Genomic DNA, 19,034 nt, shown 5'->3' with positions numbered 1-19,034 from the left:
TTGTAAAATTTCTTTTGTTGTATCGAAATATTGTCAAGAACAAACCAAAACTATGGGTTTCATGAACAAACACAAGAAATCATATTAGGCTTTCAGACAAAGAAAGAGAGAAGAGGGAAGAAGAAGAAAAAAAATTAGGATTGGTTGTAATTGTTTTTCTATTCACTTTCTCGATTAAGGTTTATAGATTACAAGTGAATAACAACAATCAGCCTCGCTCAACAACTTGAGAGAACTAGTCTATTTATAGACTAATAATGTAACTTAAGTTACAAGATAACTTAAATAATTGGACTTAACAAATAAGCCCAATTCGACATGGTAACAAACCTAGCCTGTATCCTCTAATGCATGTTATAACAACCTCAACTACAACACGCACTATTCTGACAGCAGCATGTAAACAAGTTTCGACCTCTTGCTTAATTCATGTCAGACTATAAACTTCCTCTTTTCGAGACTAGAGTTCGATATAATATTCCATAAATCTCCACCTTGGAACAAACTCTACAACATCAAAGAAACAAACTAATTTTATTCATGCAGCTTTATCAACTGCATACAATGGAAAAAAATTGCAATTGGGCAATGTCTTGGTGATCATATCAGTAGCATTATCTTTTTTCAAAACCTTCAGCACTTGGACATCTCCACGCTTGATTATTCTCCGACAAAATGCAGTCTTTACATCGATGTGCTTATTTCGCTTATGATAGGCTGAATTCTTCGACAAGTGTATGGCACTTTGACTATCACATTAAAAGTGATAACTCGACCTTGAAGTCTCAGCTCCTTAGAAAAACCTTCAAGCCACAATGCTTCTTTCACAACTTCAGTGAGGCCAATATATTTTGCTTCACTGGTTGATAAGGCGACAACCTTCTGAAGTGTAACTTTCCAACTAATTGTTGTGCCAAACATAGTGAAAACATATCTAAAAATATATTTTCTAGAATTCATACAACCTGCATAATCAAAGTCGACATATCCTTCGATTTCTGCTTTGCTATCATCGTCACAAGCTTCACCATAAATCAGGACTATACTCAGAGACTCATTTATGTACCTTAGAATCCACTTCAATGCTTGCCAATGAGCCTTTCCATGATCCTTCATGTCGAACTCCTTATTGAGTTTAGCCTTCACCTTCATTACATCCTTGATAATATTGCTTGCTATGAGAATATCATCCACATAAAGCAACAAAATAATAAATAAGTTTCTAGGTCAAAATCTGAAATAAACACAGTGGTCGAACAGACTCCTTGTGAAACCTATGTGTGTCATAAACTTGTCGAATCTCCTGTTCCATTGTCGAGGAGATTTTTTTAAGCCATACAAAGACCTACTCAATTTACACACATAATCTTCCTTTCCTTTTTATGCATACCCTTTAGGTTGCCTCATCAGGATTGTTTCATCTAGATCAGCATCCAAAAAAAACATTCTTCACATCCATCTGTTCAAGTTCTATAATTTACAATAGGTGAGAACACATCATTGAAGTCGACAACTTCTTTCTAAGTGAACCCCCTTGCGATCAATATTACCTTATATCTTTTTGACATCACTCCTTCGATTAATTCTTTGACCTTGAAAATCCACTTACAACTGAATAACTTGGCCCCTTTAAGTTTCTTAATTAGCTCCCAAGTGTTATTATCATGAAGATATTTCATCTCATCATTCATGGATTTGAGCCATTCAGTCTTATTTCGACTCCTCATATTTTCATTATAGTCTCTAGGTTCTTCATATAGAACCTCACTTGCAGATATTAAGGAATAAGTTATGAGATTTTCATACCCAAGTCTCTAAGGTGGCATGATAACTCTTCTTAGCCTATCTTTTTCCAGCATGTAGTCATCGACAGTTTCCTGTACTTCCTCAGTATCTTCAGCATCTTGTGCTTCTTCTTCGACTTCATCTAGGATACACAATTCAGCATCGACATGTTCCACCTTAACATGAATCTCTCCCTGTTCCAGCTCTTCAGATACTCCTACGCTTCAATCTACGTTATCAGTTTTCTTGAAAGCCATTTTAGCTTCATTGAAAACTACATCTCGACTTGTGATACACCTTATGTGATTTGACTATAGGAATCATAGCCTATAAGCTTTGACTCCTTCAGGATACCCCATGAACATGCATCTCAGAGCTCTAGGTTTGACTTTGCATTTCCTAATATGAGCATAGGCTACGCAACCAAATACTCAAAATTTGTCGAGATCTAGTAGATAACCCGACCAAACACAGTCGAAGGACATATGTTTATCAGGTAAGATGCAGTCATAACTACTTCAGTCCAAAACACCTTCGACAAGCCTGCACTTACCAACATACACCTTACTCTTTCAAGAATGGTTCGACCAAACCTTTCAGCCAAACCATTTTGCTCTATAGTACCTGCACTAGTTTTGTGCCTTGCAATAATAGAGGCAACACAAAAATTGTCGAATGCCTCATTGAAAAATCAAGGCAGTTGTCGGTTCTCAACCTCTTGACCTTTCTTCTAGTCTTATTTTCGACTAGGGTCTTCCAACTTTTAAAATTTTCAAAAGTTTCATCCTTAGTCTTTTGGATGAATACCCACAACTTTCTGGAGTAATTATTAACTATGGATAGAAAATACCTTTCTCCTGAACGTGAAGGGTACCCTGCATGCCCCTAAAGAGAAACATGGATGTAATCAAGGGATCCATGTGTTCTTTGTTTTCCTTTATTGAACTTCATTCTACAAGATTTTCCAAGTACACAGGGTTCACAAAACTTCAGCATTTTGACATTGTCTCCACATAGCAGATTTTGTTTCCCTAACTCATACATACCCTTTTCACTGACATGGCCTAATTTCATGTACCATATTTTTGTCTTTGACACAAGTTTCGTGGATGCAAAATCTGTTGAACCACTTACAACCTCAGCCTCAAGGGTATACAAGCCTTGCTTCTTCACGCCTCTCAAGACTTCCTTCGACCCCTTCATGACTCTTAGAATACTTTTCTCTCCTTTAAAAGCATATCCTTTATTGTCGAGTTCACCAAGAGAAATAAAACTTCTCTTCAGATCAAGTACATACATGATACTAGTCAATAAATTTATTGGCTCGCCATGGAGTTTGAATATTATAGATCCAATACCTTCAATATTTCAAGCTTTATTGTTTTCCAACAGCATTGATCCACTATCTTGATCACATAATTCCTCAAAAAAATCATTGTTTGGAGTCATGTGCCAATTGCAACCTGAATCCATAGTCCACTCCTAACTCGAGTCACTGCTTGAAACCACAAGAAGATCAGATGAGTCAAAATTATCTTGAACAATGATTGTGTTGTCGTTATCCTTTCCTCTATGATCTTTTAACCGTTTAGAGCATACCTTACTTATATGACCCTTCTTCTTACAATGATAACATCAAATACCGCAAACATCACCACCATAATACTTCTGCTGACTTTTACCCTTCTTCTTGTCGAACTTGCCATCTTTCTTCAAGAATTTCTCCTTAACGGACAATCCTTTACCAACAAAGATGGTTTATGCTCCTTTCGTTTGTTTAAATTGTTAGAGTGTAAGGCAGATTGAACTTCTTCAAAGGTTAACGAATATCTTCCATACAAGAGATTTTCTTTGAAGTGAGCATGAGAACATGGTAAAGTACACAACAATAATAATGCTTGATATTTACCATTGATACTAACCTCGATATTATCCAGATCAAGAATCTGCTTGTTGAACATATCTAACTGCTCAGCCAAGACTTTGTCTTCACTCATCTTGAAATAATGAGCATGCTTCAGGTAGATGAAATTTACCAACGATTTGGTCATGTACAAACTTTCAAGTTTCGACCATACACTCGCCACCATCTTCTCCTTTGACACTTGTCGGAGAACTTTATCACCAAGGCTAAATACGATGGCATTGTGGGCTTTCTCTACCATCGTCGTTTTTCTCCTTCTCCGTTAGAGCAACATCCATGGATTCGACTCCTTTCAACGCTTCTAGAAAACCCTATTAAACAAAAAGGGCTTGTATCTTCAAGTGCCATAAACTGAAATCATTCACTCCAGTGAATTTCTCAATCTCAAACTTTGTGGACAACATCTTCTCCATGTTCATCGCACCAGTTTGTTGTATCAGAGTGCCATCAAGAACAAACCGGAACTATGAGTTTCTTGAACAAATACAAGAAACCCTATTAGGTTCTCACAAAAAAAGAGAAGAGGGAAGAACAAGAACAAGAACAAGAACAAGAACAAGAACAAGAACAAGAAGAAAATAAGGATCGGGTGTAATTGTTTTTCTACTCACTTTTTCTATTAGGGTTTACAAATTACAAGTGAATAACAACAATCAACCTCTCTCAACAACCTGAGAGAACTAGTCTATTTATAGACTACTAAGCTAACTTAAATTATAAGATAACTTAAACAATATGACTTCATAAATAAGCTCAATTCGACATGCTAACTTACCTAGCATGTATCCTCTAATGCATGTTAGAACAACTTCGACTACAATACGCACAATTCCGACACCAACATGTGAACAAGCTTCGCCTCATACTTAATCCCTGTCGGACCAGAAGCTTCCTCTTGTTGAGACTAGAGTTTATCTAATATTCCACATATTTGTTCCTAACTTCGATTCTAGTTCAATTTTCTTCAACATTTATCTCTTCATCTATCATAGCTAATATGCATTGGTGCGCTACTCCTCAAGTTTATCAAATCGACAATGAATCAACCTTTTATGTTCATCCGAGTGAAGGTTCGAACTTTGTCAATGTAACTCAAAAATTGGATGGTTCAAATTACTTGTCTTGGAGTAGATCAAGGAAACAATAACGTCGCATCGTGACTTTTTGCTCAAGCTGGGCAACAACCAGCAGAAGGGGGCAAATGCAACAAAGCCCTCACCTTACAGAGCAGAGGCAAAGGCTTGAAGGAAAATTATTTTTGGCCGGCCATAAGGCCCAATAATTACAGTCTAGAGGGCACAACGATCCAGCATGTCACGTACAGAATATCCATATTTCAATCCAACATCCATTAGACAGATATCCATATTTCACGCTAATAGATCATCAAAATGTTATAACCCCCACTATATAAGAGAGGGAGAAGGAGAAAGATAGAGAGAGAGAGAGAGAGAGTCATTTCTCATGTAATTCGAATTCAAATCTCATTCACCTATCTTAATCTCATACTGACTTAGGTGTTAAAGTGATAATCTTGCAGGTCACCCTTTCTTCCACCACATAGGAAGGTCAAGTCCACTATTGCAATCGATCGTTCGCCGATCAATTCTGGTTGTCGTGCAGAATCTAACTAATATACCGCCAAAGACATCCACTAAAAAATCAAGCTAAAATGGAAGTAGAAACGAAAAATGAATAACCTTGTAACGCGACTAGAGAAATAGTCAAATTGCTACCCAAAACCACAAGCCCTCAAATGAATACCCTAACAAATGTCTATTGGCTTCATCACATAATAGATTCCACTTTGCACTCATAAAAAGAACATAAATGACTAGAGTGTTTACCTAAAAAAACCATTTCCACATGACAATTTTGACTTTATCCACTAGTAACAAGTTAAATATTGTCTTATCAAAAAAGATGAAGTCTTCTTATAAAAAAAATGATGAAATATTTACGAAACTTTGATATAAACCACACAATATATAGTATGTTAAATCAATGTAACTATAATCTAACTCCTAACTCCTGTCCCACAAGTTAAAAGCACCACTAAACTCTAAGAACGTGTTTGGATGAAACATTTTAATGAGGAAAAATAATTTTTTGAGGAAATTAAAAATGACTTAATCAAAATCTATTGTTTGGATGAAAAATATGGAGAACTGTTAAAATGATGTAAATTTATGATGTATTTTATTCAAGTTAAATTTAAGGAATTTCAAATAACACGAAAATCATTTATATAATGCAAATGTTAAATTGTTTATTATTAATTTGTCAAAATTGCAAATAAGTCCTTTATAATTTTTAAATTTTACAAATTAGTTCTTCAAATTTTCAAAAATTACAAATTGGTCCCTATTTTCAGTTTCTAAATATGGCCCAAAAATTTTAAAATTTATGAAAATGATCCTAAAAATTTATCAATGAATCATTTTAATATTTCATCCATACAAATGAATTTAAAAATAAACGAATTTCAATTGAATTACTTAGAATTTTGAATTCTTTAAAAAATTTCAAATATCTCACCCAAACACATTCTAAAGGCAATGGTACCTACCACCGTAGCCACCAAAACACACTATACAAAGTCGGCAAGACCGACTCGTGGATAACAAAGAGATGCCTAACTGCCTCAACCGACGAACAAGAAAAATAAGACACATATAATACTACTAAGGTCTACAAAAACATTTTTAATGAAAAAATTCTAGCAAATTGACACCTTATTAAGCACGTGCAACGAGAAGATAATAACTTTAAGACGAGCTCAATAATTTGAAACACATATATAAAGTTTTACATTTATGGTACATTAAATTAATTCTCTAATATATAATTCATAATAAAAATTAAAAACACTTCTATTAAAATATATAGGGGTGGTTTTCTCTTCTTAGGTTAAATGACATATGATTGAGAAGAGCAAAACCAAGCTATGTGACACTACATCAAACTAGGCCCAAAACAATAAAAGCCTAACAACCAGAATATGGATTATCTCATGATTCAAGTATCAATACAAATCATGACAAGTTACTGATGCAAACAGAGAAAGCAAACTAATCAAATCTTAAAACACTAAATCAGAGCTAAAAACACATAAACAATCTCCTCGATCAGACTTTTCCCTCTATTCAAAAGACAAGTAGGAAACACAATAAACAGATTTTGTATCCTTTTGTTTGGACTAGGAATTAAGTGATGTGTATTTGTTTTATGGTCCCTTTGTCATTTCTTCAGTGGTCCCTCTTGGAATGAAGCTCAACATAATCCAGCATTGTATACTTTGTTTGATATGAATCTCTATACATGTAAGATAATATAGCAACCTTTGATAATTGATATGTTACAAACTACTACTACGACAAATCTATAATATTGTATACTTTATTTTTTACGAGAAATAGTATAGTAGTTATACGTAGCAGCATTGCCTTTACTTTAGGAATGCATTGAAAAGTGTGAATTGAAAGACAAAGTCATGGCCAATGACAAGAAGATAACAAACATGTTTGCTTTCGGCTTCGCTTTCTCTTTCTCTTCACCTCATTTTTCTATGCTTTCTTTCATTTTAATTTCCTCTTTAATATATACTATTGTGTAATGTAATGTAACTTAGCATCAAACACAAAAACCTTTGCCTATTTCCTTCTCCTACAAAATCCAAGAAAAGTAGAAAGTGTATGTGGGGGGAGAGAGAGAGAGTGTGTGTGAGAGAGAGAGAAAGAGGATGGTAAGATTTTCAACCATACTGCACTACACTGCTACCCTTGTTAAAAAAAAGAGACAAGGACCCATATAAAAAACAAAACAACAAACAGAAGAAAAAGCAAAAGGTTAAAATTTCAAAAGCAATATACCAAAATCCCAATGGGAATCTTTCTTCCTCTTCAACCGTGCAAGCTGATCCCACCTTGCTTCTCTCTCCTTCTTTTTATGCTCTCTCTTTCTCTTTTCATATCTTCTCCTCTTTCTCTCTCTCTCTCTCTCTCTCTCACATTATCATAGAGAGACATAAATCTTACATAGACAGACAAACCAACATTTTCTCAGCTTCATTCTGGCTTCTGCTTATAGTATATATATTCATGGGATTTTCATGTGGGGATCACTTTGTAAGTTTTCTTCTTCTCTTCATCAAACACAATAGTAGATTCATTCTATAATGTATTACTATTCATGAAAGATATATTGTATTAATTTTGTACATTTTAGGAAGAAAAAGAGATGGAGTTTTCCTTAATAGATGAGACTATTGCAACAACACAGAGCAGTATCATCATGGAAGTGTATCATCATCATCATCCACATCTGAGGGTTGATAACAACAACGCAGATTTCTTCCCAGTGGAGCACCCTTTGGAGCCACCAGATGAAGATCGTCCTGTGAAATGTCCAATGCCTGAATCTTCAGTCATTAGTGTAAGCATGTGATGTCTTTCTTTTGTTGTTTGCTTGTCTTAAGATGGCAAAGCATGTTTTTGCATGGTAAAGAATAATAAACAATGCAGCATTGTTCTTTATGTTGTTTACTTTATGCTTTTCTGCACATGGTATGTTTCTGCATTTGCCTTCTAGTTTTGTTCAAATAATCATGTGTTACTAGGTTAAGGGACCAAATTAGAAATTTCATGTGGTGTACTTTATCTGCAATATAATAATAGATAGTAATAATAGTACTAAAAGGATTAGAATGGTACAATGGTAAGAATTTATATTCATTATTCAATGTCTTTCGCAGTTGATTTTGAAGTAGAGGAAATAATGAATATCTGAAAAACAAAACTTTTGCAGGATGAAAGGATGCATGAAAAGAGGAACAAAGAAAGCATAAGAAAGAGAGGGGAGATATCTAGGTCAGGACGAAGAACAGTTGCCGCAGACACAGAAGCCCCGGCTCGAGGGGTACGAAAGAGGCATCACACTCTCACTCATGGATCTGGAGGGGACATTGTGATGACTCCATTGATGAGAATGCCAAGTCTCCCTCCCCTACAATCCCAGAATATCACTATATTTCAAGTGCTTCAGCAATTGGACAAGTTTGAGTCTTAACAAAGAACTAAATTACTTGCAAAGAGTGATGCATTTTGATCATAAGCTAGGTAAAAGAACTTCAAAATAGAGCAGGGCCAAAGCATTGAAGGATGAAGAGCTCCCCATGTTTTCATCATATGTTGTTGTCAAAAAGAATGTATTATTCATGTTTTCTATTCGTCAAGATATTATTATACTTAAAAGTGTTTTCAAATGAGCAGATTATACAATTCTAATCACTTGTTTTTTTAATTTATTTATACAAATGTTATTAAGTTAACTAGTAACAAACCCGTGCATACGCACGGGTTCTGTTCGGTTACGCGAATTTGGATACATCATTTTTATTTTAAATAAAAATGTTAAAAAAGAAAAAAAAAACTTAGATAAATAATTAATTACTTCATATATAAAAATATTTAGATCAATAATAAATTTTTTCCCGTATACCATTTTTGGATTAAAACTATTTAATCATAAATATCATTTTTCGTATATAAAAATATTTAAATAAATAATAAATTTTTTTCCCGTATACAGACTTCATTTTTGTTTAGGTATCATTTACAAAAATATTTGGATCAATAGTAAATTTCGTATATAAAAATATTTAGATGAATAATAAATTTTTTCCCGTATACCATTTTTAAATAAAAAATATTTGGGTCATAAATACTATTTTTTGTAAATAATAAATTTTTTCCCGTATACAAATATTATTTTGGTTTAGGTATCATTTACAAAAATATTTGGATCAATATTAAATTTTCGTATATTAAAATATTTAGATTAATAATATATTTTTTCCCGTATACCATTTTTGGATAAAAAATATTTGATCATAAATACCATTTTCCATACAAAAATATTTAGGTTAATAATAGATTTTTTCCCGTATACAGACTTCATTTTTGTTTAGGTATCATTACAAAAATATTTGGATCAATAGTAAATTTCGTATATAAAAATATTTACATCAATAGTAGATTTTTTCCCGTATACCATTTTTGAATAAAAAATATTTGGATCATAAATAACATTTTTCGTAAATAATTATACAAATATTATTTCTATTTAGGTATAATTTTCAAAAAATATTTGGATCAATATTAAATTTTTGTATAAAAAAATATTTAGATCAATAATAGATTTTTTCCCATATACAATTTTTGGATCAAAAATATTTGAACATAAATACCATTTCTCGTATATAAAAATATTTAGATTAATAATAGATTTTTTTCCCCGTATACAGACCTCATTTTTGTTTAGGTATCATTTGCAAAAATATTTGAATCAACCGTAAATTTCGTATAAAAAAATTTAGTTCAATAGTAGATTATTTTCCCGTATACCATCTTAATTGGAATAAAAATATTTGGATCATAAAGACCATTTTTCGTAAATAATAGATTTTTTTCCATATACAAGTATTATTTTTGTTTATGTGTCATTTACAAAAATATTTGGATCAATATCAAATTTTTGTATATAAAAATACTTAGATCAATAATAGATTTTTTGGCCTATTCCATTTTTGAATAAAAAATATTTGGATAAAAAATAACATTTTTCGTAATAATAAAATTAAGAACTTTATGGTACAAACAACAAAAAACCACAATTTTAATGTGGTGGCAAAAACTCAAATAAAGGTATTTTAGACTTTTCCACAACCATTAATTTTCTTATATTATAGATTGATTTTTTTTTTTGGAAGAAAGAAGTGAGAAAGTGATGAAAGAGAAAAAAAATTGAGAATAGAGAGAGATTTGATAAGTTTGATAAAATTTAAGAGTTGTATTATTTTAATAATAAAATTAAGAACGTTTTGGTACAAAGACCAAAAAAACCACAATTTTAATGTGGTGGCAAAAAATCAAATAAGGGTATTTTAGACTTTTCCACAACCATTAATTTTCTTATATTATAGATTGATTGATTTTTTTTTTCGGTAGAAAGAAGTGAGAAAGTGATGAAAGAAAAAAATAGAGAATAGAGAGAGATTTGATAAGTTTGATAAAATATAAGAGTTGTATTATTTTAATAAAATTAAGAACTTTATGGTACAAAGACCAAAAAACCACAATTTTAATGTGGTGGCAAAAAATCAAATAAGGGTATTTTATACTTTTCCACAACCATTAATTTTCTTATATTATAGATTGATTGATATTTTTTTTGGTATATAGAAGTGAGAAAGTGATGAAAGAGAAAAAAAATAGAGAATAGAGAGAGAGATTTGATAAATTTAATAAAATATAAGAGTTGTATTATTTTAATAATAAAATTAAGAACTTTATGGTACAAAGACCAAAGACCACAATTTTAATGTGGTGGCAAAAACTCAAATAAGGGTATTTTAGACTTTTCCACAACCATTAATTTTCTTATATTATAGATTGATTGATTTTTTTTCGGAAGAAAGAAGTGAGAAAGTGATGAAAGAAAAAAAAATAGTGAATAGAGAGAGATTTGATAAGTTTGATAAAATATAAGAGTTGTATTATTTTAATAATAAAATTAAAAACTTTATGGTACAAAGACCAAAAAACCACAATTTTAATGTGGTGGCAAAAAATCAAATAAGGGTATTTTGGACTTTTCCACAACCATTAATTTTCTTATATTATAGATAATTATGTTAGTTTTAAGGTTGGAACTCCTTTAGCATCATCCCTTAGCTCATCGATTGAGCTACCTATGTTGACAGTTCTAATTACTTGTTATGGAAATTTAAAATCAAAGCCTGCATCTCATACAAATGTGTGGAGTGAGATTCATGTAGATCAACTTTCCTTTGTTCAAAAGACAAATGAAAAGAACAAACACCGAGAAGGAAAACATGTACAATATCAATCAAACAGTCAGTTTTTTTTTAATCTCAGGAGCATACGAAAGAAGAAAGCATCTTGACTGCTATACATCTCAACATGTGCAAAAATGTTGCTACATAATCTGACAAATGTAAACGGCATGTGGAGACTTCTACTATACAATGTTTACTGTGTGTAAACGGTTAAGGAATCAATGCAAGTTTAAGCCTGAATATTTGCCTTGATCTATCATTTTCCCCCAGTTCACCTTCCCTAAAGTTTTTTTCAAGATAATTTGCTTACATCAAAATAATTGGTACATCAAGAATCAAGATATGCAAGTCCTAAGAGAGAACATTTTATTCATTCTATAAGGGAGATGCCAAGGGCAACAGCCATGCCCATTGTCAGTGAGATTATATGGACGGCTGTACTTCTAAACGTCGTCTTCCCATTGTTATTCATTTCTGCAAGAACTCCTGCAATGGCTATGTATATAAATCCACCTGCTGTAAATCCCTGTTAAATTGGAGAGAGTCAGTGCCAAACTATGCTTACAACTCAACCAACAGGTACATCATGAAACATTCCTCACCTCAATCAGGGATGACTGCCCAGGATCTTTCCCCCAGAGCAAAGCCTATACCAAAAAGAAGAAATTGATTACATCATTCTGTTTGAAAATACTAATAATTGTAGATGCAACCTTACAATTGTCCAGTGACTCAATCAGCAAATTCCCTCAAGTAAAACAGCGTTTTAAGTTTTATAAGTTCCATAAAAGTTTAGAAATCATAGATTGGATAAGGTACGGGAATTTAAGAAACTGATTTTAATTTAGTTGCAACATATTTTGAATTTTTCACTTCTTGAAACAGGTAACTGGATTATCCTTTTATTTCTCCAATGCTCATTTACGTAAATCAGTTCTTCCGGTCACTAATTTTGCATACAGTATGATTCATAAGGTGACTTAAGCCCTAACTATAAAATACATGAACACACTACTGTCAATATGCAAATTATTTTTTTATGCCAACAAAAATTAGATTAGTGGAGGCATATCTTATGCAAGGTCAGAAAGAGTCACCAACCTCATTGAGGGTTTACAGTGGAATTTAAATTTAACCTGCCAACTAAGGAATTCCAGACTTGAACCATTATGTACATTTCTATTTTGGTTAAATGTTTCATGCATATATGATGTTTGGGAATCCATTAAACATCCCTCTATTGAATGAAGGCAACACTCACCAATGCAGTGCCTGCAAGTGCCACAAGTGCTGATAAAAAGTTGAAGAACAAAGCTTTTGGTATGCTGAAACCAGATCTAATCAAAATACCAAAATCACCAACCTGTATGCAGAAGAAACAAAATGCATAAGACTCCTGTTGGGAAACAAATAAGATTGGAAACAGTTGATATCAATGCAATACGGATGATGACAAAAAATTAATTCAATGTAGAAAAGTAGGAGAAAAAAAAGGAACAGTTTACTATGCTCAAAGCATTATAAATTGACATAATAATAAAGTACAAAACGGCAACAAAGTAATCACTTGCAGCAGTTTTGTTTCCCCAATTAAAACATCATATAACCTAATAATGAATATATATTTCCGTGAAAAGAGGCAGTATCATAACCGCAATAGCAGTCACATTAGCTGAATCGAGACACAACAGTGACAGCAACAGAGATTTAAGACCTTGGTTGTGAAAGCAAGATACTTAATATCTGGCATCTCAAGCTAAATTGGTCATAATTGCAAAAGTACGCTGAATCTAGACAACAGTGACTAAAACCAAAATTAAAACCTTGGTCATTAAAGCAAGATACTTCATATCTGGCATCTCATGCTAGATTGATCATAGTTGCAAACGTAAGCATGAAGCTCTCTTTTTCATGACAAAATGTTGGTAACTACTAATTAGCTGTTAGAAATGTTAATGTGGGAGGTGAGCCCACAATCCCTTATTTCTCCAACCCTTAAGTTATTTTTCCCCAAATCACCTTATCACTTCTGAATCCGTATAACCATTGATCTTTTATGCAGGAAGCAAGTTATCTTTCAAAGCATTGAACAGATTCAACCATTATAAGGATTACAAAGTAAATATGACTTTATCTTCATATTCCTAAATGCAATTTATATAACACTTCTTTATATTCCAACGAGAATCCTACCCTAGTATCTAAAAATACGGAAGTATTTCACATAGCTGATACATGTATTGGCCGCCAAATAACTAATGGAATAGTATAGTTATGATATTTGCAAGTTTACTTGAAACATACGCAAATCAACAGTTTCTTAAGCAACAAGAAAAATGAAAGAAGTATAACCATATAAAATATTAGGACACAACAAACATACATATTTGCTGCAGATTGTCAAATTAAGCAGACAAACTTTAATACCTTTTGCAAATTGGCTGTTACAATCTATGTTATGCCTAACTAAATGAGATGCTGAGGTAAAATGTTACGAATATTGACATCAAACTGAGCATGTTATAGGATAAGGAATAATTTGAACCTCTTGAGGAATTTCATGTGCCAACAAAAACAAAGTTCTAGACCAGCCACCAACTGATCCATAAAGCATGAATGCACTTCCTAATGCAATTCCATCAGTGAAATTATGCTGCAATATTAACAGAGTTTGCATGAATAATGAAAAACTTTCCTTCAACTAAACAAACCAAAGGTCAATACAACTTACAACTCCATCAGAGAAAAGATTGAGATAGCCAAACACAAGACTACTAGCTGGTTTAACTGGTTCTTTAACAATTGAAGATTTGATATTATCACTGGAGCTATCTTCAGCATTATCATTGAGACTATTATCTTTAGTTGTATTGCCTCCAATTCTCTGTAATGCAAGAATTCATTCATTATATGTCAGTTAAATTTTTCTCATCGGTCATCACTTTCAATGTACCTTTCAACCTAAATGAGGCTAAATCACACTAAGAAAATAAGATGTGCAGATTTCGCATCTATACAGTACTACAAATCATATGATGCAATTATATATGTCTAATAACGAACCTACTATGATTGTCGAAGTTTTGCTTATCATATCCTATTATCCTATTTATCTTTAATAACTATCAGCACAACTAGCCAAATATCAGATATTACTATTTACACCAATGTTAAATAGTAAAAGTCCTAGCATAGCTATGACATCAATAATGCTTCAAGCCTAACCAATAATGTTCCAACCTCGGTCAAGTATAGTGAAACGCTCATCTTACCTTTCTAAGAGATTCAGTTTGAGCTAGCTTATCTCCCTTCAATGATTCTTGTGATACCTGATTGTCTTTTTTCCCCTCATCTAACAATCTCTCTTTTTTTGTTTTGATAGACTGTGACTGATTCTTGACATCAGAATTATTATCATCTTTCAATTTTTTCTTGCTGTTGTGGTTATGGTGGTGGTGTCCATGCCCCCACGAATTAGCTCCTCCAGAGTTTTCTTCAACATACCTCACTAGCTTTTCCACAAGAAGAAAGAGTACAATTCCAGCTGCAAGAACCAGAAAACATAATAAGAATGAGTGGCTCTTCCATCTAAGTAATACCAATTTCTAAATATAAAAAACTGACGAGAAAAATGTTGAAAAATATTGGTCATGACGACACCATAGTGGATTGTGGTGGCATTACAACCGAATCGCCATGGCCAATTTGCGAAGGACGGTGGTTTCATGACGTTTTATGGTGGATACACCGGCTTAAAACGGCAGATTTTTGGCTTTCTGCTATTTGCAATTGATAACACTGATTTAGAAATGAAAGAGATTAATCACAACCACAGAAAATGTATAAGTACTTCCTTTCTTGGATGCTAAAGTTATTAATTACCTAAATGAAGACAAGATAAATATAAACTTATTCCATGCAATTAGTCAGTGGAAGAAAAGGAAGCCAATTATTCAAAATATATGTATACGAGGTGCATAATTGACATGGTTGGTAAGATACATCAAGCACATCACTACTAACCTAGGATTGACAATCCTGTAGAAAGATCAGCTAAGGAATGTGAATGTCCATGTCCAGAACTAGCATCATGGTCATGGTCATGGTCTGCATGGTCGCTATGAGAATGGGAATGTCCACCACCTACGAGTAAAAACAATCTGTAAGAATGTAGACAAAGAGATGACAATTTTTAAAGAAGAAAAAAATTATTTGAAGACAGGTTCTGATGCATAGCATACCAAAAGCGTGTGGTAGTTGGTGAAGAAAAGCATCCCCCAACATAGCTCCTGCCTGAAAAGAAATGGTAAATGAGGATGACGCGAAAAAGTGAACGAGATACAAAAGTTGAAAAGGTAGAAATTTAACCAAGTTACTGACAGAGAGTAATTTAGTAAGTTCTCTAAGTTACCAGCATGCCGGTAATCATAAGCTAACAAATATAAAGTACAAAAATGCAAAAATGAGGAGAAGTACCAAAGATGGTCAGAAAGAAGGACGGGACATATGTGTAATTTTATTTAATACAATCAATAACTCTTTTCCTCAAAAATCAAATCAGAAGAGACACCCTAGCAAATATGTTTTTCAAATATACATTGACCTATATCACAAGTTCACAAAATATCCAAATTTAACGCAATAAAAACTATGGTATCTTAGAAGAAATGACATTATCAATAGATTCAATACTGAACAATGTAAGACATGAAACGAAGCATATAAGACATGAAACGAAGCATATAAAACACGCTGAGAGATCCTTTAACATTGAAGGCAAGTACACATAGGATTAGGAATATGTATAAAGTGAAAAATGAAATTAAAGTGACATAGAAAATACTTCAGGATGATCAAAACTTGAATAGAACAAAACTAGTTTGGATGCACTAAATGAGGTCATAATTATTAAAAAAAAGGAAATACAAGAAAGTCAAGCAAAGCTTATTAGTCTCTTTCTATGTAGCACCGACGCTTTAGGTTGAAGGAATGTCCAACACATGTGGATTTTCAAACAAGTCATTATCCGGTACTCTATAACACCCATACAACAAGCTTCAAACACTCAATTTTAGTGCCGCAATATATATCTTTAGCTTTTTCATAGTAGATGGATGGTTTAAGGTGAAAGACGTAGTCTAATAGATCACTAATGTGAAAGAAAGTATTCAAATTGTACAATGATGTCTATTAATGAAAAAGAGAAATCAAAAGAGAGTAAGATAGTGAAACCAAAGAAAGGAGCTTGAAGAAACCTGACCCCAAATAAAGCCAATGAATCAACAACAGCCTTTGATGGTTTTCCTTGAACTGAAACAGATAAATAGCCCATATTATTCAAATTTGTGAACTGTATCTAGGAATTTTACATTGAGAAATTAACAATTTGTACAGTATGAAATGAAAGGACATACAAACTGCTTACCAAAAATTACAGGCAGGAGAATGAGGCAAATCAGGGAAGCCATGCTCACCAGAAATGAACAGCCCAATGCATTCAACCAAAGGCCTAAAATATCAAATACGAAACAATCAAACCTTGGTCTCAACCTTCCAGCAAGCAAGAATAGCATTTATCAGCACACATCTTATGATACTTCTATTATTCATGCAAAAATGTATAGCATTCTATTAGAGATTCCTCTTAGAAACAACATTTGGAACCAGATCTTAACTTGCATATGAAACGTTCTTTAGATCCTCTGGTGTAGCCCAAAACGGAACTTTCAGATACTAAAGTTGTGTTCCTGATAGGTCTACTTAAAAACAGCTGATTTTAATAGGCAGATATCTGCACTAGCTTAGCAAGGACTTGAAGTGGTATATGTCACAAATTCAAGACTCAGTTACACAAAGCACAAAGCAGAAACTTCTACACCCAGTAAATATTCCCTGTCCTTTAATCCTCAGCAGAGTTAGCACAATAATTGACCCCTTAATTTTCCATTTGATTAATAACTCAACTCACTATACAACAACCAAGCCTTATCTCACTAAGTGGTGTCGGCTATATGAAACATAAATTAATAGAAACATCCAAAGGTTAATAGAGACATAGCTAAGCTAAAAGAAGTTAACTGTGACTTTTACGCATCTTTTTAGCCAGTACATTTGTGAAAACCCAACTATCCACTTAAGTGGAAATTACACTAAAAAATGCATGTTCTTTGACTGATGGACTAGAACAGAGCGGGCGGAATGGGACATGATGAAATGAAGCGGAACAGAGCGGAATGGAACGGAGATTGCATTCCATTATTTGTGTATTTTTTTATAATTTGAGGGTACGGAACAAAACAAATTAGTTCATTTCATTGAATACACCTCAAATTGGGGGAATAAAAATTGAAGAAATGAATGGAATAGGACGGAATGGACTCCATCATGTTCCATTCAGCTCCGTCTATTATTTGGAAATTCAAACAATGGAATTTGATTATATACCACTCCATTTCATTCTATTCCATGACATTCCACCAATCCAAACATACTCACGACTTGATAATTTCAACTCCACAATGATTACCAGCTGAGCAAGCAAATAAGCATGGGAAAGCTTGCTTACTTAATCAATTGGGAAAGCATACTGCTTCGGTCAATAATCCATTCCTAGGTTTAATAAACTCAAAACATGCTAATCAAAAGTCATTACTTTGACCCATTTCAGAGTAGTTGCATTTCAACAGCCAATTCCTTAAAATAAACATAAAAAATCTAATTTTGCAATGGTGAAGAAAGAGAAAAATACCTAAACCCGATAGATCAGCGGAGGCAGCAAAGTGAAGGTTGTGATGTGGTAAACCAAACCCGTAGAGTTTCATATCCTCCTCTTCCGCTAACTCCTCCGGAAGCTTCGACTGATGAACATCGCCATGACCATGATGATCATGATCATGGTGATGACCATGGTGATGGTCATGACCACCATCACAGTGATGATGATGGATATCACTATTCGATTCAGAATGGGAGTGGCCTTGATGTGCAGTTACCAGATCCAAAAAGGAGCAGAGAAACAGACAGAAGAAAAGGAGTAACGCCGATTCAACTCTCTTTCTTCTTCTACTGCTACTACTCAGTGCCATTGCCATGGAACTGAAATTGAAAATCGAAATTGAAAGGGTGAAAAAAGAAGATTAAATCAAGAGCGTGAATGGCAAGTGCCTTCAATTGTGATGTAGCAGACGATTATTAAGAACAATATGATAACGGCGATTATAATTCCGAAGAGTATTACATCCATTTTTAATTAGTGTTACATTTTATTACAGAATTAAATTAAATCTACTTTTCTTGCTTCTTTTGATTTATTTTATTTTATTGAGATTTCCAGTACTCTGCTAGGATATAGCTGCACTACACAACATCGAGGATTCGGGATATGGTGCAGTCGCAATCAAGGCATTTTGAACCCTTTGATTTAAATCGGAATTGTGTAGTTAAATTGGATGCTTGAGATTCACCCGT

At 33.2% G+C, this 19,034-nt stretch overlaps 2 protein-coding genes across 2 annotated transcripts; one reads left to right on the top strand and one right to left on the bottom strand.

The window, feature by feature from the left end:
- The first annotated feature begins 7,502 nt into the window (after positions 1-7,502).
- LOC131607667 (uncharacterized) lies at positions 7,503-9,038 on the top strand. The gene is made up of 3 exons (XM_058879645.1): positions 7,503-7,836; positions 7,937-8,143; positions 8,516-9,038. Exons 1-3 carry the CDS (start codon positions 7,810-7,812, stop codon positions 8,774-8,776), a joined length of 495 nt encoding a protein of 164 aa, XP_058735628.1. The 5' UTR covers positions 7,503-7,809; the 3' UTR covers positions 8,777-9,038.
- Positions 9,039-11,613: 2,575 nt separating this feature from the next.
- On the bottom strand, positions 11,614-18,846 carry LOC131602970 (IAA-alanine resistance protein 1). The gene is made up of 11 exons (XM_058875204.1): positions 18,316-18,846; positions 16,993-17,076; positions 16,828-16,877; positions 15,809-15,860; positions 15,591-15,710; positions 14,840-15,111; positions 14,299-14,451; positions 14,113-14,220; positions 12,829-12,930; positions 12,170-12,214; positions 11,614-12,093 (listed from the first exon to the last, which is right to left on the bottom strand). Exons 1-11 carry the CDS (start codon positions 18,656-18,658, stop codon positions 11,938-11,940), a joined length of 1,485 nt encoding a protein of 494 aa, XP_058731187.1. The 5' UTR covers positions 18,659-18,846; the 3' UTR covers positions 11,614-11,937.
- Between the last annotated feature and the right edge of the window lie 188 nt (positions 18,847-19,034).

The sequence above is a fragment of the Vicia villosa genome, linkage group LG5 (assembly GCF_029867415.1).
Source record: "Vicia villosa cultivar HV-30 ecotype Madison, WI linkage group LG5, Vvil1.0, whole genome shotgun sequence".
Lineage (NCBI taxonomy): Eukaryota > Viridiplantae > Streptophyta > Magnoliopsida > Fabales > Fabaceae > Vicia > Vicia villosa.
Note: the sequence above shows the minus strand (reverse complement) of the source record. Positions and strands in the feature narration are given on the sequence as shown.

What these genes read in the sequence shown, in the direction of transcription:
- LOC131607667 (XM_058879645.1), top strand. Translation starts at nt 7,810, where the DNA reads ATGGGATTTTCATGTGGGGATCACTTT. An exon ending in TTTCATGTGGGGATCACTTT is followed by an intron (nt 7,837 to 7,936) that starts GTAAGTTTTCTT and finishes TGTACATTTTAG; the next exon opens with GAAGAAAAAGAGATGGAGTT. An exon ending in CTGAATCTTCAGTCATTAGT is followed by an intron (nt 8,144 to 8,515) that starts GTAAGCATGTGA and finishes AAACTTTTGCAG; the next exon opens with GATGAAAGGATGCATGAAAA.
- LOC131602970 (XM_058875204.1), bottom strand. Translation starts at nt 18,658, where the DNA reads ATGGCAATGGCACTGAGTAGTAGCAGTAGAAGAAGAAAGAGAGTTGAA. An exon ending in CGCTGATCTATCGGGTTTAG is followed by an intron (nt 17,077 to 18,315) that starts GTATTTTTCTCT and finishes TTGATATTTTAG; the next exon opens with GCCTTTGGTTGAATGCATTG. An exon ending in CCAACTACCACACGCTTTTG is followed by an intron (nt 15,711 to 15,808) that starts GTATGCTATGCA and finishes TTTTACTCGTAG; the next exon opens with GTGGTGGACATTCCCATTCT.